This window comes from Phocoena phocoena, chromosome 11 (assembly GCF_963924675.1).
Source record: "Phocoena phocoena chromosome 11, mPhoPho1.1, whole genome shotgun sequence".
NCBI classification, from domain to species: Eukaryota; Metazoa; Chordata; class Mammalia; order Artiodactyla; family Phocoenidae; genus Phocoena; species Phocoena phocoena.
Genome location: NC_089229.1, coordinates 69,929,246 through 69,952,452, shown reverse-complemented (window position 1 = coordinate 69,952,452; position 23,207 = coordinate 69,929,246). Strand labels below are relative to the sequence as shown.

The 23,207-nt window shown below is 36.4% G+C and overlaps 1 protein-coding gene across 4 annotated transcripts in view; it reads left to right on the top strand.

Annotated features, from left to right (window-relative positions):
* PPHLN1 (periphilin 1) overlaps nt 1-23,207 on the top strand; it is a 141,345-nt gene that overhangs the window by 46,053 nt on the left and 72,085 nt on the right. For 2 of the 4 annotated variants that reach the window (XM_065886603.1, XM_065886605.1), the window contains 2 exons: nt 12,135-12,346; nt 21,227-21,283. In XM_065886603.1, the coding sequence (XP_065742675.1) occupies nt 12,135-12,346; nt 21,227-21,283 (269 nt within the window). The remainder of the gene's footprint in view (nt 1-12,134; nt 12,347-21,226; nt 21,284-23,207) is intronic. The other 2 variants (XM_065886606.1, XM_065886604.1) reach the window with 1 other exon arrangement.

The following is a 23,207-nucleotide window of genomic DNA, read 5'->3' as shown; positions in this document are numbered from 1 at the left end:
AGGGAAATTAGGTCATATGAAGCCAGGCTAGTCTACTTCCAGTTCACCCTGCTCGTTGTGTAACCCTTAGGAAGATCTTTATATCCTAATTCTGTGAAGCCATCAGAATTATTTCTCAGCTTTTCATCCTCTCAACTACTGCTTCTGAAATTGGCAGATATATAAAAGCAAAAGCAGCCCAAAAAAGACAGGCTCAGCAATCTGGACTTCCTACTTCTCTTGTACTTTGGATCCATAGTTCTTTACTGTGTTTTTAGCTCTCTGATGGCTCTGAGCAGGTTACTAAAAAACAAATCTTTTGTCCAGTTTCTCTAGATTTTTTTCAGCAGTCAAGTTAGAATTATTTAGTTCCCCATTTTTGGACGTAGAAGTATTTCTTAAATGTAGTAGTGGTATTTTATTGAAGTAGCAAAAATCGAGGTGAGCCTTGAAGTAATGGTATCTTTAGGTCAAACTCTATGAAACAGAAATATTTAAAAAATGATATGTCAAAGATTTTATTAGTAGAAAATATCTATTAAATATATGGTACAGAGTAAAACCATGAGTGAGTTTACAGAAATACAAGCTGTTAAAGCAAGGGCAATGGAAGACTTAACATTTTTCTGTTAATAATTATTTTGTGAGCTTCCCTGGTGGCGCAGTGGTTGAGAGTCCGCCTGCCGATGCAGGGAACATGGGTTCGTGCCCCGGTCCGGGAAGATCCCACATGCCGTGGAGCGGCTAGGCCCGTGAGGCATGGCCGTTGAGCCTGCGCGTCAGCAGCTCCACAACAGTGAGAGGCCCGCGTACCGCAAAAAAAAAAAAAAAAAAGTTATTTTGTGTTTGCTTATTCATTAGTCATTTGATAACATTTAGCTGCATACATACAGTAGCAGGCACCAAAGATTTAAGAAAAACTATGGGAGACAAAAAAAAAAAATCTTTAAATTTTATTATAAAGGATTATTTTTTTAAATGTTTTATCTATAAAAGATTGTCTTCGAATCTGTGCACTATTCTGCAGGTCAGGTGAAGAGAATCATATTTGGAAATAATGTTGAAGGTTAAGAATTGCTTTGTTAAGGTATAGCATTTTTCTGAATAATGGAAAAATAAATAGCAACAAAATATAAGTTGGATTATTTCTTGGTCAAGACATATTATAAGGTTTGCCTTTGCAGAGAGAATATCCTGAGGTGGAGGAAGCTAATCATGTTTTACTGATTTCTTGGTGATCCTCTGAGAAGATTACCTGACACCACGTTGGTAGTTGAACTTGACAAGGCTGCCTTCTCTTGGGTTTGGCGAGTAATGCTATGCTGTTCGGGTGTTTGAAATAAATCTTTAAAATATAATAATGATTTTTAGATAGTAGTTGGTCTTACAATTTGTTTTCCCTTAAAATAAATATTAAAAATGAAAATTCTTTTCTCGAAGATGAAAGTTCTGTTTGCTTTCTTATTTTTTATTTTTATTTTTGGCGGTTCGCGGGCCTCTCACTGTTGTGGCCTCCCCCGTTGCGGAGCACAGGCTCCGGACACGCAGGCTTAGCAGCCATGGCTCACGGACCTAGCTGCTCTGCTGCATGTGGGATCTTCCCGCTGCATCGGCAGGCGGACTCTCAACCACTGCGTCACCAGGGAAGCCCCTTTTTGCTTTCTTTTAAAAATCCCTTCACATCATTTTAAGTGGTAAGGAGCTAAATTTTTATATATCACATTTTTAGAGGAAAATAAACACCTTTATTTTTTTTTTGCTGCGTTGGGTCTTCGTTGCTGCGTACAGGTTTTCTCTAGTTGTGGCGATCGGGGGCTACTCTTTGTTGCAGTGCTTGGGCTTCTCATAGCAGTGGCTTCTCTTGTGGAGCACCGGCCCTAGAGTGCATGGGCTTCAGTAGTTGTGGCTTGCAGGCACTAGAGTGCAGGCTCAGTAGTTGTGGTGCACGGGTTTGTTGGCTCTGCGGCATGTGGGATCTTCCCGGACCAGGGATCGAACCTGTGTCCCCTGCATTGGCAGATGGATTCTTAACCACTGCGCCACCAGGGAAGTCCCAATAGCTTTCTTTTTCATAGACACTTATTAGAGCATAAAACATACATAAAGTACACAAATCAAGGTGTATAGCTCAGTGTTAACCGTAAGTGTAACCACATCCAGGTTAAGAAATAGAACATTACTTGCATCCCAGAAGCTTCTTCATGCTCCTATTCATAACTCCTATAGAGTTATTTTCTTCTTCCTCTCCAAAGGTGATCATTATTCTGACATAAAGCCATCTTAATAGTCAATGAGAATAATTACAGTCGTTGTGACTTGCAAAACTTTTTGTCAATACATTAAACTCTTTCAACAGAAATGTATAGGGAAGTAAAATAAATGGTAAAACGAATATTCATTTAATACACTGTAATTTATAACATTAGAAACATTGAGAGTTTGAGTTTTATTTCTTTGTAAAAAAACTTATCAAGAGTAGTTTGAACAGTGTTTGTCTTCTTCTTGAAGCAAGCATCTTTTTTATGCCTTGGTGAATGGTCATACGTACTCCATTCTGAGTTTGGATAAGTTTCCGACATTTTATCCTTTGCATTTTCATTGTTGTGAAATTTCTCTGAGAGTTCCTTTAATTTGAATTTTTTTGTTAGCCTCACTTCCTCTGGGACATCTTCATCCTTTTTGTCACAGTCCCTTTTGTTGTTTGCCTTCAATAAGCTTGCCTTCACCACTTTCCTGAGACTGTATATCTTGAAGGCAACATTGTCAACATTCCTGTGGTCACGTTTCTTCGGTAACTCCATTTATGTTCAATTTGAATTCCACTCCTACCATTGTCACTTCTTTGTTTCTTGGCTGCACTTTTGTCTTTGTTGACTAATTCTCTTTCAATTATCCATTTTTATAAAATATCACGTGGGTTTATCACTGGGAACAAGAAGGCAACAAAACTACATGCTTTGTTGTCTGTGTATGAACTGAGTAACAGATGCACCGTGATTAATCCAAAAGCCTTTGAAAAATGCAGTGCGATTCGTCACTGATGATGTGCATTTGCTAGTCCTGTGGTGATTTGTGGACTGAGGGCTAGCAGCTTTGCACCCATTTATATTCCCATCCGCAACACATGTGAATTTCAGTTGTTTCACATCCTTGTCAACACTTGGTATTTTCAGTGGTTTTTTTAAAATTTGAGTTAATAAGTATGAATACTTATTATGAATTATGTAGGCATTATTCCTCTTAATCCATCATTCCCATTTTATAGATGACGAAACAGGCACAGAGAAGTTAAGTAACTGTCACACCTCTCCCATGGTAACCAAATGATGAAGCCAGGATTTGAACCCTGGCAGACTTGTTCCAGAGTCTGTGCTCTTAACTATTGGACTGTATATAAATTAAAGATTGAAAATAGAGTAGAAAATACTTTACTTGAAAATGTAACATATAATTTGAATGTTTAGAAGAGTTGAAGGAATTTTAATACTTGAAGTTAGGTATGTTATAAAGTAACATTTTAGAATTGTTAAGTGGTTCCAAGAAAGCTTTAGAATGTTTCTTCTTATTTCTTAAACTGATAGATTAAATTTGAGTGTGTGTGTGTGTGTGTGTGTGTGTGTGTGCCCGCGTGGGTGCATGCATGTGTGTCTGTCTCAGGATTTCTGAACTTTGACACTATTGGCATTTTGAGCTGGGCAGTTTTTTATTGAGGGGGTCTGTCCTGTTTATTGTAGGTTGTTTAGCAGCACCCCTGACCTTTACCCACTAGATGATAGTAGTATCCCCCTGTTGTGACAGTAAAAAATGTCATGTCTTCAGATATTGCCACATGTCCTGCTTGGAGCAAAATCACTGTCACTTGAGAACCATCAATATACTAAGGCGCCTCACTTAATAGAATCCTTTTTTATCCTTGCATATATTTTGACTGTTTTTCATATTCATAATTTGGATATTTTTGCATTTAGAGTATCAGATTCTCAGAGCAGTAATAATAGTTGTACTCCTCACTTGAGTACATTAAGCATCAGGAAACTGTTTCTAGAGGTTGCTTTTCCTCTTTGAAGTATAATTACAGCTACTTAATTACTGTGGAGAATATTAGCTATCCAGATTTCTTTTTGGATTGGAAGGTTGGTGTTGGAGGGAGGTGGCTTTGAGTAATGGAAGATCAATTTTTAAAATCTAAAATAGGGAACTTAGAATATTGACATCAGAAAATATTTAGTTACATAAGTTTTTCATAATAGTCAAACTGATTTACTAAATAATTGTGAAATATTTGGTCTTCCACTTGATAAATAGGAACTATCAATCAATGAAATGAAAGAAAAAAAAACTTAACAACTAATTTCTAATTAAATAAAAATAAAAATTTAAAACTTACATTATGAAGTACTACAATCACATTATAGAAATCATCTGAAAAGAAAGGAAAAAATTCCTTGATTTTACTAGGAATAAGTTTACAGATGAAAGCACTGTTGACTTTCTGTTGAATTACATGCTTTAAAAGCTCATTGCACTCTCACATTACATTTTATGCCAAAGAAATAGAAGTAAGTGAAAGGGTTTTGTTTAGGTATAAGGTAAAAGATACAAGGTTGCTCAATTTGTCCTTGCCATATTATCTTAATTTAAAGAAAAAAAGAACAAAACAGCTAAGCCCTTGTAGTATATCCATTTTTACCTAAGTCTGGCATAAATTATAGTGGAAGACAAAAATTTAAGAAAAGACTCAGTTGTGTCATAAAACTAATGTGACATGCACCAGTGATATATATTAAGACACCCATCTTATTTATGGATTACTGGATTGTTTTGATAACCGTGACTTTTTTCTCTCAAAGAAACTCTTCTGGTTGACATTTGAAACCAAGTGCAAACTAAATTAACCAGGTGTTATGCCAAGAAAAAGAAGGAATTCAAAGTATTGTGTAGCATTTTGTAACTTTAGATTGAGCCTAGAAAAAGTGAGATTTGTACAGAATATAAATAGAGGAAGAGAGAAAGGAAACTTGTTATTTAAAGATAAGAAAGGCATTCTGACAGTCAGTGTGGACCTTGAAGTCTAACTCTGTTTTATGGACTAGAGTAGTATTTTTAGGACCAGTAAATCCCTAGCAATTTCCAGCCCAACCCAAATTGCGTATTATGATGAGGCTTATATATCCCACCCCAGTTTTCACTATTGGATGGGATCATTTGCCTATTTGATAGGAAAAAATTAAAATAACTTGAGTTATATTAAATATTTAGTGAGATGATACATTTGTCTTTCATTGATTTATCTTCATATCCTTCATCTACTTTATATTGGTGTCTTCATCTTGTTCAAAGGTTTGTCAACATTCATTAAATTATTAAAGACTAACATTTAAGATTGCCATCAGATGTTGGAATTTTCCCTTTAATTGGAAATTTGCTTTAAATCTAATTACATTTTCAACTTTAGGCTCTTTTTTTGTATGTAGTTTAAACTTGGTATTTTGATACACAGTGGTTTCTTCCTGTAGACTTATAATTATTTAGTATCTTTTAAATATATATATATAGAGAGAGAGAGAGAGAGAGAGACAGACAGACAGACAGACAGACAGGCAGACAGAGAGACAGGTCTTTTTCTCCTATCCCTTCCTTCCAAACATTTAGCTTTTGGTCAGCCTGAATTTGTCATGGTATGTGTTAAAGGAAAGAGAATCTATCACCCTCTTTCCCACATTGTCTCAAAGTTAGGTAAAATATTTTATAACTTGAGGATCCATGTGTTTGGGGGAAGGTTAAAAATAAGATAACGGATAATGAAAAGACTAAAGCTTAAAACTATAGTCATAGATACCATATTCATCGCAAAGTTGCTGTGCTTAAAGGAGTTAGGAAGTAAATTAAGATCAAAGGCCATACATGAGCAGATGAACTAATTTTTGGGTCTGTGTCTTCCTGCAGAGAATGCTCTGAGAAGTGTCACTGTAAATAAAGGTGTTTAATTTTATTAAACTCAGTGTTTCCCACAGTTGTGGCTTAGTATTTTGTGGAACATATTTTGAGAAAGGCTTTTTTATATTATAAGTAAATAAATATTAAATTTGTATATTTACAATTACATTATAAACATATAAAGTCAGGTCTCTGGTAGAAAATATGAATCAGCCAAAACATATTTCTATCATTATGTAATGAATTTGCTCTCCAAAATACAATTAAACTTCTAAAGCATAAAAATCTTGAGATATTTGCAAGGGGTAGGGTGAAAAAAATCCCCATACTTTTCTTTGTGTTCTGCGAGAAAAAGGAAGCTATAGGTAAACTTTTTATTCTTTAATAAATTGTGTTTGGAAACCTTCAGGAATTACATACTTGACATTGGGATCAGCAAATTATAACCCATGGGCCAAATCTGACCAGCTGTCTTTTTTTGTAAATAAAGTTTTATTGGAACACAGCCACACACATTGGTTTACATATCATCTGTGGCTGCTGTTGTGTTAGAGTGTTGAGGAGTTGTGATGGAGACCATATAGCCCACAAAACCTAAAATATTTGTAGTTGGACCTTGAAGCAAATGTTTGTTGACCCCTAGTCTAGCGAATGGCTATTCTTCCTACTTTTCACTTTATATGTGTTTCATCTGTGTACAGAACTCCATAACTGCCATTCTTTACATTGAATTATCCACAGTTCATCTTCTGTAAAGCAAATTGCTTGGGAAGTTAAGTGGAAGTCTTGTTCTGGAGGTTTTATTATTTTGAGTAGGTTTTAAACTCTTACAAACATGTAAGATTTCATAGTTTTTCTGAATGACAAAGCTATCAAGCGGTTGTATTGGCACGCTTAGCTAATTTCTTGAATAAGCCTTTATACTGATTTGATGGAAATCATAGTGGGGTAATACTGTCAATAGAATTAGCTAACATCTATTGAGTGCTGTGTACCAGGCCCTGTTCTAAGTGCTTTACATATAATATCTCATTTACTCCTTGCAGCTGTAAGTAGGTACTGTTATTATCCCCACCTTGTAGATGATGAAATTAAGGCATAAGGAGGTTAAGTAACTTGTTCAAGGTCATGGAGTCAGTAGTTACTTTGGGAGAGGCTTTTAGTACTTAGGAGGCTAGTTCACAGAGGGCCTTAAAAGTCTCTTTCCTTCCTCTACTACTTATGCTTCTGTTAAGTCCTATACATAGGGCTAGTGTTATATTTGAAATGTAGGTGCTGTATAATTCTATAAACGCCAAGAAAACTCTCTGACTCATCATTGTGTCCTTGGCACCAACATACGATGCCTTCACAGAGCAGTTAGAGTGATCATTGTAAATGTACATCAGATCTCTCTACTGCCTCATTCTTTGTTGGGTTCCATCCCCTCTGTTATATCTCTGCTCAGATATTACCTTCTCAGAGATGTTCTTCCTGATCATCCCATCAAAAATAACCTCCCTCACATCTCCCTTTCTTTAAACTGTCTGTCAATCTGAAATGTTGTATTTATGTCTTCTCCATTGCCCAATGAGGGCAAAGACTTGGTCTTCTAGTATGAAAGTAGAGTGGATATATTTTCTCTTGTTCTTTCCATCCATTTTCTGCAACAGGAGCCTAACTTCCAAGCGTTGAAACCACTTACCTCCCAACTCACTTGCCTCCTAATTCCTTGATTCTTGAGATGAGTTCTGGGCATACTTCTTGCTCCTTATTACCTCCTCCAAGCCACAGTTCCAGTGTCGTCTCTGAACTTCTCCATTTGTACCACCTGTCCTCATCTTTGTACTCTTTGAATTTCCAGGGCCCCATTTCTTGTTCCTGGATTATTATAGTTTCTGGCATATAGTCTTCTCCTCCATCCCTCCCTGTCCTGATTTGATGATGCTTTTAATTAACACCAGTTCTTTCTTGTGTTTTCAACTCTTTAGCTCTCCACTGGCATGGTCAAACCCTACAGCTCTTAGACGTTAGTTTGTCTAGTTCAGTCCTTCTCAAAGTTTCCTGTGCATCAGAATCACCTGGAGAGCCTTGTTAAAGCCTGGAATCCTTGGTCTCACTCCCAGAGATTCTGATTCAGTAGGTGTGGTTTGATGCCCTGAATTTGAATTTCTGTCACCTTCCCAAGGTAATGCTGATGAAGGTCTGGGGACCTGCATTTTGAGGAACACTGCTCAAATGAATACATTCCCCCAAAGGACAGATACTTTCCACTCTGCCTTAAGCATCTGTTCATGTCCTTACTTTCTTTACCTTCTATTAATGACTTCTAGAAGTATGTTACTGAGGTAAAGGACTTCTGAAGAGAGATTTCTCATATTTTTTCTTCTTGAAATGAAAATTTTCCTCTTTATCCTTTTTGTGTTCTTCTCTTCTTGCCTTCAGTGCTATTCTCTTCTACTTAGTTCCTTTGTCCCATTTTTTCCTGGTGATTTTTGGCTCCTTTTTCAGTTACCATTTTTGTGTCTTGGTTTATCAGTTTCTCCATCTATAGGAAATTAGCCTTTTCCCCCCAACTTCCAAATATGACCAAGTAAGCCCCTTTCCTCAGAGTATTGTCCCAATTCTCTTCCTTCTTCCCTCTGCCAAACTTTTTTTTTAGAAGAAAAGTAATAGTTTAACTCCGTTAGTAGATAGGTCGTAATTTCTTATAGTCTGATTTGGTTTCCAAAGTTTTACTGGACAGCCCACTCACTGGTCATGTGACTCTTAGGTTTTAAATATGAAGATCTGTTTCAGCCTCTGCAGTATTTGATATTAACTACATTTTCCCTTTTCAAAAATTTCTTCCTTTGTTTTTTAGTTACTGCTTTTTTAAGTTTTCACTGTTCTGACTACTTCTCTTCTTGTTTGCATAATATCCTTTAATCCTTCTCTACTTTTTCTTGAAGGTTGGAATGCTTTTCCCACCATCTAAATCTGTGCTGTTCATATGGGAGCCACTAGCTGAATGTGCCTGTTGAGCACTTAAAATGTGGCCAGTTCAGACTGAGATATTGTGTAAGTGTAAAATACACACTGGATTTTCAAGCTGTAAGATGAAAGGGAGAATATAAGCTATCTCACTAAATTTTTTAATATTGATTATATGTTGCTAATATTTTAGATATATTGGGTTAAGTAAAATATTGCTAAAATTAATTTCACCTGTTTCTCTTTACTTTTGAAATATGACTACATCATCTGTGCCCTGATTATGTTTCTCTTAGACAATATTGATCTAAATTTCACCTTTGCTTAAAGACTCCTTGGTCAGTTTTTCATCTATTAATATGTATATATGTCTCTTCTAAATTACAGTACCAGCTTTTTGGAACATTTACTCCCCATCCCCCCAATTAGATATTAAGCTTCTTCAGAGCCAGAGTAATTCCTCATAGTGCCTTTCATATATTGGGACATAGATATATAAATATGAAAAAATATGTATACATACACACATGAATAAATGACTTGGCTAATATTACCACTTTATCAAAGTAGTACCATATACTTATGGTAGATGATGCCTATGGTGATGTTTTTGTTTAATCTGATGGTCAGTAGGAGATGTTGATGTGAAGGAGAGGAGAGACGTTGCTCTGCTCTGAGATGTTGAAATCTGACATGCACTTCCCCCATGTGTATCTAGCCACCCCAAGCCACTCTGATAGCTCTGAACTGTGCTGTTGTGATTTTACTGCCATCTGGTGTCAGGATTAGGAAACTGTAGTTCAGCATTTAATCTTTCCGTTCCCTCCAGAGAAAATAGGCAGTCTTTCCTCTGAATGTGGGCCTGTTCTTCTCCATTTCCTGAGTAAGTTATCAGGAAGAGCTCATTTACTTTCACTGTATGAAACCTTTATTCTCCTTCTTGGAGCACTCTTTCATTGCCTTCCCTGATAACTTACTTACCTGTGCCTCATGTTTCTGTGGCCACTCTATTCTCAGCCCATTTCCTTCTCAGTGTGGCAGTTTTCTAACCCTAGATTCTGGGCCTTCTGCACTTTTTATCCTTTGTTTTCATCTATACCCAAGGCTTTTAAATACTTCTTGTTTACAGACAAATTTATAGTTATAGCCAAAAATCTCTTCTGATATTATCACCAGTATCTGTTGTTGCCTACCAAGATATTACATGAGCATCTCAAATATAACACTGTCAAGTCTAAATGTGGATCTCCCACCCTGTCCCTATTTCTCAGTTCTATTTTTCTTATTTCAGTAATCCATCGTGGCCAGAATTCTGGGTATCATCTTGTCATCCACCATCTCTCACACTCATTAGTCAAACATTTACCTTGTCTCGTTGAGTCTACAAAACTGCACTCTTGTGCATGTTGAATTTGTGACCCTTCCCCTGCTCCCGCCTTATCTAAGTCACCACTGTCTCTTGGTTGGACTAAGTAGACTCCTAGTCTCCCTGCACACACCATTGGCTACATGTTTTATCTGTATGTTTAATATCAGCCTCTCCCACTAGCCTGAGAGTTCCGTAACGGCAGGGACTGCATGCATGTGGTTCACCATTGGGTCCCCAGTGCTGTAGTACAGTTCCTAAAATCTGTGTAATACATATATAGCTACTTACTTCAGCTCTCAGTGATATTCATATGATTCCTATAGCTTTAGTGATTGAACTTGAATATATTGGAATTTCTTTAATGCTTTATTTCAGTATTAGTATTTTGTCTGAGTTTATTTATCATAAATGAGTTTTAACTGTTTTCTACTTTTGCATAGAGAAAATTATATCTGGAAAGAGGATATAGTTTGGGTATTAATTAATGACAACAACCTACTTATATATTGTGGACTACCAGTCAATATGCTGAAATTATTTTCTGAGCAGTTGAAATTTCATACAATTGGCTCCTCTTTTTACCATTCTTCTGTCTGAAGATAATGGTCTCTAATTTTAATATGGAGGTACATTTGCTAAATCTTCAATTAAAACCTGTTTGACTCCAAGTGTTCTTTTAAATAGAGGCTTGTGTCTTTTTCAAAAAAATTAATTAATTTATCTGTTTATTTTTGGCTGCGTTGAGTCTTCATTGCTGCGCGGGCTTTCTCTAGTTGTGGTGAGCGGGGGCTGCTTTTCGTTGCGGTGAGTGGGCTTCTCATTGCGGTGGCTTCTCTCGTTGTGGAGCACAGGCTCTAGGCACACGGGCTTCAGTAGTTGTGGCACGCGGGCTCAGTAGTTGTGGCACACGGGCCCTAGAGCGCAGGCTCAGTAGTTGTGGCGCACGGGCTTAGTTGCTCTGTGGCATGTGGGATCTTCCCAGACCAGGGCTTGAACCTGTGTCCCCTGCATTGGTAGGTGGATTCTTAACCACTGCGCCACCAGGGAAGTCCGAGGCTTGTGTCTTCATGGTTGTATTTAATAATTTTAATTTGCTTTACTGTTATAAAGATAGTTTTGCTTTATAAGTCTTTATTATTTGGGCTTTCTGCTTTGAGTTGATGATATTGCTTAATAAGGAAATTTAATTTATAAAAGTAAAGATGATATAAAAAGTTGGTATTTAGAGATTGGCAACAATCTGTTGTAAATTCAGAGAGCAAGGATTTTATAGGTATATACCAGGGTTTCTCAACCTTGGCATTGTTAACACTTTGGGTTGCATAGGTTTTTACTGTGTATATGTGTGGGTGTTGTCCTGGGCATTGTAGCATTTTAGGAGCATCCTGCCCCTAACCACTAGGGGCATTCCCTCCTCTCCAGTTGTAACAACAAAAGTGTCTGTAGATGTTGCCAAACTATCACGGGGGACAGCGGGGAATCACACTAGTTGAAAACCAGTGATACTTAGAAGAGGGTAGTAGACCATGAACTGTCTCGTTGGGGAAATCTTTGGCATTCTCTAGGTGTCTTTGAGAGTATGGTAGCTGTGTGGTATGTTGTTGGTAGCAAGCAGAAGTAGAGACTATATGACTTTTTCACATTAAAAAATTTTTGTGCTTGCTTAAAATAAAGTTACTTTTGCACTTAACCACCTGGTTCTACCCCAAACTGAAAAAATGACATAATTCACTGATAAAGTTTCATTTTGTTGACTGATTTCAGAAGTTAGGTGGTGGTAGAAAAAGGGGACATAAACTACAACACAAACAATGGTTTGTAACCAGAGCTTTTGCCATTTGTGCTTGTATATATAAAGTATAGGATATAATTAACTTATTTTATTTTTTCTTCAAAGGGGCATGAGAGATGGCTTTAGAAGAAAAAGTTTCTACTCTTCCCATTATGTGAGAGACCGGTCTCCTCATAAAAGAGACACTTCTTTTTTCAGAGAATCACCTGCAGGCCGAAAGGATTCTCCACACAGCAGATCTGGCTCCAGTGTCAGCAGTAGAAGTTACTCCCCAGAAAAAAGCAAAACTTACCCTTTCCATCAGTCTCAACATAGAAGTATGTATTATTAAGAGTTCTCCTTTTGCAACCTCCACTGATAAGAATGTATTGAGTCAGATTGCCTTATATGTGTTATAAGATATTATTTTTAACTCTTTATTTGAAAAATTTCAAACTTACAGAAAAGTTGAAAGAATAGTATAATGAATGTCATACACACACATGCACACACGCACACACACATTTTGAAACCATTTCAAATTGCAGTCTATATGACATTTCACTTCTAGTTCTTCAGCGTGGAAGAGGTTGTAATCATGTTGGAAAGTCACACACCTCCTGTATTTTCTGCTAATTCCTGAGCTGATCCAGCCTCTTTAATCTTCTGTCACTAGGGGAAATCTATTTATATTTTTCATGAAAAATATTAGTGGATCCCCCTAAATATAAGGTATAGCCTTATAGAATTTAGAGCTAAAACCTACCTTAGGTTCATTCTTTCCCAACCTCAAATTTTTTTTTTTTTTTAAAGTTTGGAGTGCCTGGCCATGCATGGCATTCAGTGCGTGTCATCCTGGCCCAGTTGTTCAGTATGTGTTGGAATAAATAAATGAAGCAACTTTTCTAGGTAACGCTTTCCTGTGTTGTCATTCTAGACTCTACTACCTGCAGTTGAGCTCATTCACAAAACACTTCCTCATGCCTTCTGTATCCAGGGCACTGTGTTAGAACGATGTCCCTGTCACCAAGGAACTAGAATATATATGTGTATTTTTCCCCAACTGATAACAATTTTATCATTATGTAAATATAACATGTAAAGTATAACTTTGATATAAGGCTCATTATGTCATAAATGAGTTAACACAACATTAGCCGATCAGGGTAAGAGACTCTCACTCTGGGATGGAAGAACATGCCATGGAGGAAATGACATTTGGGCTTATCTTTTAGTTCAGACTTCTACAGGTGGAGAAGTATCTTCTAGGTAGAAGGAATTATAAGCCAATAATTTTTCTTTCCTTTTTACCTTCCTTCCTTTTAACTGTTTTTTTCAAATAATAAGGTTTTTAGTTCAACAGTCTTTGCCTCCTGCATGTTCAGAGGGATGGAAGATCACTTCAGATCATTAGATTGTCTCCATTGTAGCTGTTGCTGGATTCCTGTATTTAACAGGCATTTATCACTTGTCTACTGTTTCCAGAGCTAGGTAGAGTGGGGTTTCCAAAAGACATATTTTTGGATATATGTGTAAGAATGCCATTTGAAGGATTTAAAACAAACACAGTCACTTAAACATGCCTGACTGCTTAAAATATTCTTGGAATAGTTCCAGGTAACTGAAAGTTTTACTGTGGAGTTCAGTGTTAAAAGTTTGGTATTTTCTCCTATGCTTTACTTCCTTTTTCTCCCCTCACCCTTCAAGTGGATAAATAGCCTCTAAGTCTAATTTATGCTCACATGCACAGACCTAAATATCCCAAATTAGCTAGATATACCTTCTAAGACCATATTTTTTTAGATGTGTGTGACTTAAATCCAAATCTATTAATAATTTGGTTAAGAGGAAGAAAGTGTCTTTGGAAACTGGTTTTGAAGCCTTTTTAACAAAACATGAGTAAAACGGAAGCTTGAGATCCTTCTTTACAGCTTATAGTGAAGCTATTAAGTTATTTAAGTTACCGTTGAATTAGCCTTATTTTTTACATTTCTCCTCTAAAACAGATTCCTAGGGAGGCATCTTCTGTCTGCCTTTGGCCTGGTAGTCAGTGGCCAAAACTCTAAAATCTCAAGATGAAATGTAGAGTCACACGGTGATGCTTCTGTCTTAGTGTCTGCGATATGCTTTCCCATCCTCTGAGGTCTAATACCTTTAATATCTTGCAGTGATGGAAAGATAACAGAGAAAGTTGGGAGACTAAAATCTGGTGTGAATTGAATGAAATAGAGTGTATGACTTTGTTAATGCCTTCATGTTTATTTTCTTAAGTCATTTAGCTTTGAAAGTAAAGTTCTTTAATCAAGAAAAAAAAGTTTGTTCTGGGAAAACTCTCTTTATGGGTTACTTTGGTTGATTCCTTAGCTGTTTGGGCTGAACTGTTGAAATGTTCTTCTGTACTCCTTTCACTAAATAGTTTTTAGAATAGTTACATGAGATAATCTTCCAAAAAGTTAACAGTAAAAGTCTTGCTTTAAACAATAAAAGGAAAAAGTAATTGTTATTTTACATATTTGTGATAATGGTTTTTGCTTTAAATCTAAATCTCAGAAATGTTGATGGCACCTTACTTTTCTTCAAAAAAGGACTGAGAAATATCATCCTTCAATTATCAGTCACTTAAACTGGGCTAACTAACAATGATGGGTTAATTTAGTTTTCCAATGTACATTGAACTTTTGACAAAGATTTTAAATGTTTCTGTAACAGGTAAAAAATAATTTTCTTATTCCTTATGCCCTCATTTTGTTAATTCTTTTTTAACTTTTAATTTTTTGCTCCTTGTTCATACTTTTCAGAATAATTTTATTTTAATAATCACTAGTAGTTTGTCCTTGGTAATTATTTTAGGACTAATTCTTCACAATTGTTCTGTGCATTTAATATATCTGCTTAATTATAAGCCACAGAATGATTATTACTTCTTCATCTCAGCTGCTTAGTTCCCATTTTGTGCTTACACACACGCACACACATGTTATTTAATTAAATTTTTTCTGCATAGCCTTTTGGGTTAAATCCTATGGAACTTTGTACTGACATAGACTAATTAGCTTCCTAAATCAAACTGTTTACACCTTGTGTTCCACGTTTAAGAATTTTCTGCCTATAACTTAAGTGGACTAACCTGTTCATAATGGTGACTACAATACTATTTTTCATTCCTTATTGTTGTTCATATTTACATGCTAACAGTGTAGGTTGTCCTTCTTAATCTGTTTATTAACACATTATTAAGATACTGTTATAGTTTAAATTGTTTTGTTATGTATACCTTGTGTATTTTTACTTGAATTTTATTTTATTCTAATTAATCTAATGAAACATCTCCCCATTTGTCAACTATCTCTTTGATATTTATTTCCTTTTTCCCTACCTTCTCTCAGATGAATCTCACTGTTTTCCTATCTTATACTTTTGCTATTTACCTTCTGTTTAGGATAATAGCATTAATAATGATCACTATATTTAGTCTCCCATATGGGTATGGGAGACTTTTTGTTAAAGTACTTCCTGTGATGTTTACTGTATCACAGTACAGTCTTTCCATTTTTGTATAGCTCATTTTTAAAAACAGTTAAAATCTTTTCCTGTAATGTCTACTTAATACTAGTTATTTATCTTAGAGCCATAAAGATATTTCTTTTTTTGTTGGAATGGTTTGTGTATTTGAAAAGTACCATCATAATCTTTTCGATTTTTTTTTTCCAGGTTTAAATATATTTAGTTCCTTCAGCTGTTCCTTTCATTTGACATGGTTTTCAGACCTTTTGCTTTCCTAATTTTCTTTCTATTCCTTTTAAGTCATGATGCCAGAAGTGAACTTTTATTTTGTCAACCATATTGTATTACTGGTCCTTACTGAAACTGCAGGCATCTGAAACCTAGGCCATTTTCACATATATTACTATGAAACAAAAAGCCCTGCAGCCTGTACTTTTTTCAGCTGCAATTACTTGTTTGTAGTTAATTCATTAAAAAAAATATCTGGGAATGATATATTTCATGTAGTTAACTTTGGCTTATAATTCTCTTCCATAAAGGTCTTAAAATCTCTTTAGTGATCCTATGTATTTAGCAGCAGATAAAAAGAGCTTTGTTTTATCTACAAATGAAGTATGCTTTATGTGTTTTGTATTAATCATTAATAATTATGTTGTGTTATAAAGCAGAAACTAACACACCATTGTAAAGCAATTATACTCCAATAAAGGTGTTAAAAAAAAATTCTGTTGAGTAGCATAAGGCACAATATAGAAACCTCTAGGCACCTCTCTCTGTGGACCACAACCATTTATCTGCAGTGTTTGCTGTTATTCAGCCAGTTGTGATTCCCCATCTTGTTTTCTTTTCCACTTGAGGATTACAAAGCATTTCCACTATGGAAACAATGACATAAAGATTGCCTTGCTTAGTTTTGTAAATCTGTTGTGGCTCCTAGGGATGATTATGTTAGGTATTTATAAACTCTTTGTTAATTCATTCTAAACATTTGCTACAGATTAATGTCAAATTTACCAGTGATGCTCATATATAAATTAGGTATATGACATTTTTAAAATGTCATTACTATGGAAGATTTGTAAGTTTATTGTTTTTGTTGGTCTGTATCTGATTTTCTATAGCTCTGTCTTTGGGCCCAGCCTCCCCTTACTTTCTCAATATCAGCAGCCACTATTAAGAATGAAAGATATTTTTAAGAAAGACTTATTCATCAGTGTTTAATCCTTTTCGAAAGCATATCTTCTACAATAACTGAAAATGTACAAGAATTAAAAATACTATTTTGAGAAGAGTGTATTTGGAAGATAGACTCTATTATTGAACTTAAGTTTAATGGGAAAAGGCACATGTCTTAATACCTGTTGGCTGTGAATGAATTTGGAAGTCCACAGGAATTTTTGGATCTTAGCTGAAATTCCAATAAAATTTAGAGGTTTAATTCTGCCTTTAGAAAGAAGGCTTTTCTGTGCAGGTGTAAGTGATAATGGGAATATGGAAATAAGACTTTACCATCAGGTTATGTTTATTACGCAGTAAGAACCTGTTTTCTTAGCAGCTAAATATTATAGTGTTTCTTGGTTTGAAAGTCATTGTATTTATGTTCAGTACTCATAAAATCATTCAACAAAAATATATCTCATATAAATGGTTTGCCAAGCAAGACAGACCTAGTCTTTGCCCTCTGAGTTTATGATTTAGAGAAGGATACAAATCATTGCATGGGAATAGGCATTTTAGGTGATATCTGACGAGTGGGCAGAAGTTGGTGGAAGGATGAAAGTGGAGAAGGATTATTGGGATGAGCTGTTTCATGAGGAATTTAATCTTGGACTGTTAACTGATCCAGGCTGTAAATGTGCTATTGAATTAGATTCTACAATGTATTCTTTTGTGTGAGAATCTATTTATTATATCACAAAGAGCTTTGGCTGTGAGTTTTCTGGGTGAATTCCAGGAGTACAGCTATAGCTTTTCTGGCACCTGAGTGATGGAGGTTCTGAAACAGTAATCAATTAATGGCATTTTCATATGTGTAGGCATTTATAGCATCCCTGTTGCACATGTTCATAATATGTACAGATGATGTAGTATTTTACTTATATTTTAAAAAGTGAGCCCATGTGGTTGTAACTGATGTATTAAAGGAAAGTTCTCTTCAGAAATGCACTTCCATGTATTCATAGTTAATATGCCTTTATTTCAACTTGTTGGATCTCTTACCTCCAAAAGTTTGTTATTTGTGGGAAGCAGAGGTGGTACAGAGAGAGCTTTTTCTACCCCTGTGTCTGGTTGTTTTTTTGGTGTCTTTACCACAAGGATCATTTTTCTTGTGTCCCCTCCATTTTTCTGTTTCATACCTTCTTTTTTTTTTTTCTTGGCTGCACCGCATAGCATGCGGGATCTTAGTGCCCTGACCAGGGATGAACCTGTGCCTTCTGCAACAGAAGTGCGGAGTCCTAACCACTGGACCTCCAGAGAATTCCCTGTTTCATACCTTCTTGAATGAACCAGTAGATCACTGAGAAATCATGTTCTTCCTAACCAAGAGCCCCAAATTTGCATGTCTTCATCCATGATCCAGAAAAATGAATCATTTCCTCAGCATCCTTATAGCCACCCCATCTTCATTTGTTCATATCTTAATTTCCCCTTTAATGCTTCAGCTATAAAGGAGAGATGAATCTACTACCTGTGCTGTTAAGTTTATTTATTTATTGATAAGACGTTCAGAAGTATCTGGTTTTCTCTTATACATCAGGCACTGTACCAAGAATTTAATAGTTTGCAAGATGTAGCCCCTAATTTTATTATCTCCAGTGATGGTTTTCTTTTTTTTAAGATTTTTTGTTTTTGATGTGGACCATTTTTTTAAAGTCTTTACTGAATTTGTTACAATATTGCTTCTGTTTTATGTTTTTTGGCCACGAGGCATGTGGGAACTTAGCTCCCCAACCAGGGATCAAACCTGCACCCCCTGCATTGGAAGGTGAAATCTTAACCACTGGACCTCCAGGGAAGTCCCTGTAGGGATGGTTTTATTTTTTTTTCCTAGCAGTGTATTTTGCTCCTATATGGAGCTCCTATATGGGTTATCAGTAATTAATAATACTTGATAGGATTGGGTGAATCTGGTTAAGTTCATCGCTGCTTTCATCAGGAGAACACATCAGCAAGAAAGTATATTTCTGAAAGATCATATCAGACTTACAGCTATTATATGCAAAGAGACAGCAAATATTGTTAAATTCTTAGAGAACTTTTAAATGTTTATTGTAACATGAAGCTGCTTCTCTGGCTTTCATTTCACCTGCGTGGGAAGCACTTTATACCTAGTCTATGGAACTAGTATTTGAAATTCTTGTTCATTGTCTTCCTCACCATTTATTCTTTCACTCACCAGTACATTGACTTGGATTTTGATTTCCATATTGACAACTTTAGAATTTTTCTTTCCTGGTTTCTTTGCTTCATCCTACTTTAGAACTCATTTTCTTTAGCAAGTCACAGCAAAGGCAGGAATGTGTTGAGCCTCTTGCCCTGCTCTCAAGTAGGGGTTAGTTTCTGCTTACTATGATCACATGTGAGATGAATTTGAGGTAATGGCTAAGTGGCCAAGGAGTAGCATTCTGTCAATTAGAAATATAGAAGTGTGAGTGAAAGAAGTGGATTTGAGAGACATTTGTCTTCATAGTATTGGTTGGAGCCACGGAAGAATAACAAAACAAAAAGGATTGAGGATAGGAGGAACATTCATATTTAAGGAACAATAACCAACAAAGAAGAAAGAGAAAGGTAGGAAGATGTAGGATGACAAACAAACGTACAAAGGCATGAAAAGCAAATGGTAAAATATTAAGAAGAACTTGTGTATGAATCATTAAGCTGCAGTAGTAGAGGACAAGAAGAAAGACCTTCAGTTTTAATATAAGCAGATCATTGGAGACTCTGGGATGAAGAGTTTAAGCACAATGGGTTGTTTCTATTACCTTTTATGTTAAAAAAAATACTCTAAAATTTCATGGGCTAAAACAACCACTTACTTGTTTATGATTTTGCAATCTGAGCTGGATTCAGCTGGTTTTACTGTCTGTTAGAATATTATTAAATAGCCCAGGTCTGTTGAAGGTAACATGGATGGGAATCTGTAGTTAAATGCAGTCATTCCTACAGTGGTTCTGAAATTTGGAATCAAAATCAATCAACACAGCACCAGTTGTGTGTTAGTAAACTGACTCTTCAGGGGAAAAACACCTGATTGTGACATTTGCCGATATTTGTGGAGTGAATACTTTTACCATGGCTGATTTCAGGCTACCAGTGTGGAGTCACTGAACTTAAGAGTTTGGAAGACATACGGACAGTTCATTCTCAACAGCTAGTGTGAGCCAAGCCCAAGCCCCAGACACTCCTATAAAAAAAATTTCGTTGTCCTGACCTCTTCATCTACAAAGAATTTGAGGCAGGTTAACAAAAATAAACACTTACTAAAACAGGATTAAGTAAACGGGTGAAGAATTTTATAAAAAAGGGAAATAAGGGTGTGAAAATAAAAGAATAAAGTTAGTAGTTTATGAATTAGATGCCTATGATAAGGATTTCAGCAATTACTATAAGTGAGCTAAGGATTTGCCTAAAACAAAGAGGAAATGAGCAATAGATAGTGTTCATAGTGAAACTTAGATAAAAACACATCAGCTGCTCAGGAGGAACAAAACTTTCTGATGACATCAGTGAACAATTAGATAAGGATACTGCTTCTTCAACATTCTTGCAAAAGTAGGATGGCAATATTTGTGTGATATTTCTTGAATTTTCTTTTTAGTGCAAGGTGCTGACAGTGCCAAAGTGATTCAGAAAATGTATTTTTTTCTCAGAAAAAAGGATAAAATTGGCAATTTGGGATCTATAATAGAATAATTTGAAATAAATGATAAGAAAACGTATTGGAAATATAGCTGAGAGCCCCTTCTAGTTTATTTAGGCTATTTAGAAAGCCGATTCCATCTGCATCATTAAGAGTTTGCAGGTAAGGAAACTAACAAAATATTTACAAGATTCTAAGTATGGGATAATTGGGAGATCAAGTAGCTGTGGATTTGTTTATAAGGAAAATCCATATATGAGAGAGTTTGCATGAAAAGAACTGGCAAGATTTAGTAACAGGCTACCTGTTGAGAACAAGTCAGAATGATTACTTGCAGGTAGCCGTCCTATGCTCAGGGAACTGATATGATATACCATGAAAACTTTCCCAGGTGTCCTTTTTGATTTCTAGTGGTGATTCATCTTTCACTCTTGATTTTTTTGGTGTCATTCTTTAATCCTTTGAATATTGACTTTATGGAGGAGATTAGATTAGATGCTTATAGTGATAAGTAAGACGTGTGATCCCCGTCTTTAACTTTTGGTGTCTTATCATAGGATCCTTTTCTCATTTCTTTCTGCTCATGCTGTCCTTGGTTAGCCTCATCTTCATACATCATTGATGTTGGACCCAATCTTAAACAGAGTTTTTCTCCTATTCTGTTATTTATTTCTCTTTATTGGTGTTTGCTCAGACAGCCCAACTTGAAAGCAGGGTAGGAAGGTGGTTAGGGTCACCGGCAAATGCTCAGAAGTTCCTGTTCTCATTACTCCTACTTCTGGGTTCTTCTCCTGTTCCTCCTGGGCACAGAGGTGCTGGTGTTAATTCCTCCCTGCCCACCTTTCCCTAGAGTCCGTGCGTGCTGGTGCCTCCTACAAACGGCAGAATGAAGGAAAGCCAGAAAGAGGTGAGTTTTGAGCTAGATTGTGATTTGGGATTGTGAAGGGTGGGGGGCTGTAATTTGTAGAGGTTATAGAAATGGGAAAAGTGTATAACTGCTCCATTAGTCTGCTGTTGGAACCAGAGTTGAACAATAGCAGACTCAGGTAGTAGGATTTGGGGAGACATGTGGGTTTGTTGTCTGGGCTAGCCACTCCCAGTCAGCAACTGCCACCTCATGGGAGGTTGAGATCTGTAGAGTAGACAAGTCACTGGCAGAAAGGACCCAACATCAGTAGGATCAGGATATTTCTATTTACCATTTTTGTGCTCTTTCTGCTGCCATCTGTATCATCCTTTTTCTTTATCCTTTGCTTCTTGCCTGTCCCTGCCCTTCATGCCACCGGTATATATGAATATATGTTGATATTTGATAAACCACTGCCGTCTCCTTCAATGTTCCTTTGCTTCTGCACACTGGGATTGGTTGAAATCTGCTTAAACTTTATGTAGCTAAAATCATGAAAGATCCTAAGACTACACTTGGACACCATACTTGGCATACCTGTAGAGCTGATGTTTTGTTTGTAAAGGAGGTGCTAAATAAGAGATTAACAACTGCTTGTGAACGTTTTTTTGCTGTGTTTAGCTGCTGTGTGCCAGAATTGAGCCTATAATTATGTCTTTAATTAACATAGTGTGTTGTGCTGATTGGTCCAGTTCTCCATCTCTCAAGGAAATACTTAATCAGAATAGACTGGGGAGGTCATTGAATCCTAAGGGTAGAAAAATAATTCATCTTTTCACAAGTTTGTGAGTACCTACTCTTTTCTTAAAGGACTCAGCTTGGTAGGCCTTGGGTATTCGGGAAAAAATGAGCTATGATACTTGTTCCTCTAGGGGCTTTTGGTGCAGTGGGATAGACTGACACTGTCACATTATGATATGGAATTTGCCATGTGCAGTGGAAATACAGTAGGGACTGACTAAATAAGCCATGTTCTTAGCCATTTGGGGATGTCGTGATGGTTGTATCATTTTGCTTTTGATTTTTAAGGTCTGTAAGAACTTTTAAACTTGCTTAGCGCGAAAGTCTCTTAATGGTACCACAAGTTAAAAGATTCTAGAGTTAGGTCTTTTTTAAGACTATGGGAGCTTCACAGTTGGAATACTGTGCCTAGAGCAGGAGTTTTCAACCTCAGCACTACTGACATTTGAGGCCGGATAATTCTTTGTTGTGGAGGGCTGTCCTGTGCATTTGTAGCATGTTTAGCAGCATCCCTAACCTCTACTTAACCATGTGCCAGTGGCACTCACCCACTGTGAAAATCAGAAATATCTTCACACATTGCCACGTGTTGTGGGTGCAGGGAACTGTGGGGGGCGCCTTGAGAAAGCCTTTCCGGCTCTGCAGGACATTGGAAAGAGATGTTATTCACTACATCCCCAGGTGGTTGGAAGCCCTTGACCTCCAGGCCCTTACTTTGCTTGTCTTGACCATAGCAGGAAGAGCTTAAGAGGCTTTTTGACTGAAGCTGGCTTTGCCTCAGTTTCAAGGTCGTTTTTTCTCCGCTTTTGCTCTTGTCTGCTTTCCTGGCCTTAACCCACTATCCAGTCTTGACCAGTTTCTGTGTCACTCCAAACTTGGTGCTACTTTTTCCTCTTCTCTGTAATTAAAGTTTTCCTAGCACTTGAAAGCAGAGGATATCTGTTACAGTTGACATATAGATAATTTAATGAAACGTTTTTCTGTTAGCAACAGCTCACTGTTACTTTTAAGATTATATTTAACTAAACCCATTTTTGTTGTTGTTTTCGTTGAACTGGCTAAAATAATATTTAAATTTATTTTCTGGCTTATATTTCCATAAAAATAATAGTATACATAGAGCACTATGTGAGTGTCTGAAGTGACCAAAGATAAAGTTTAGTGACTTTATCTCATACAGATT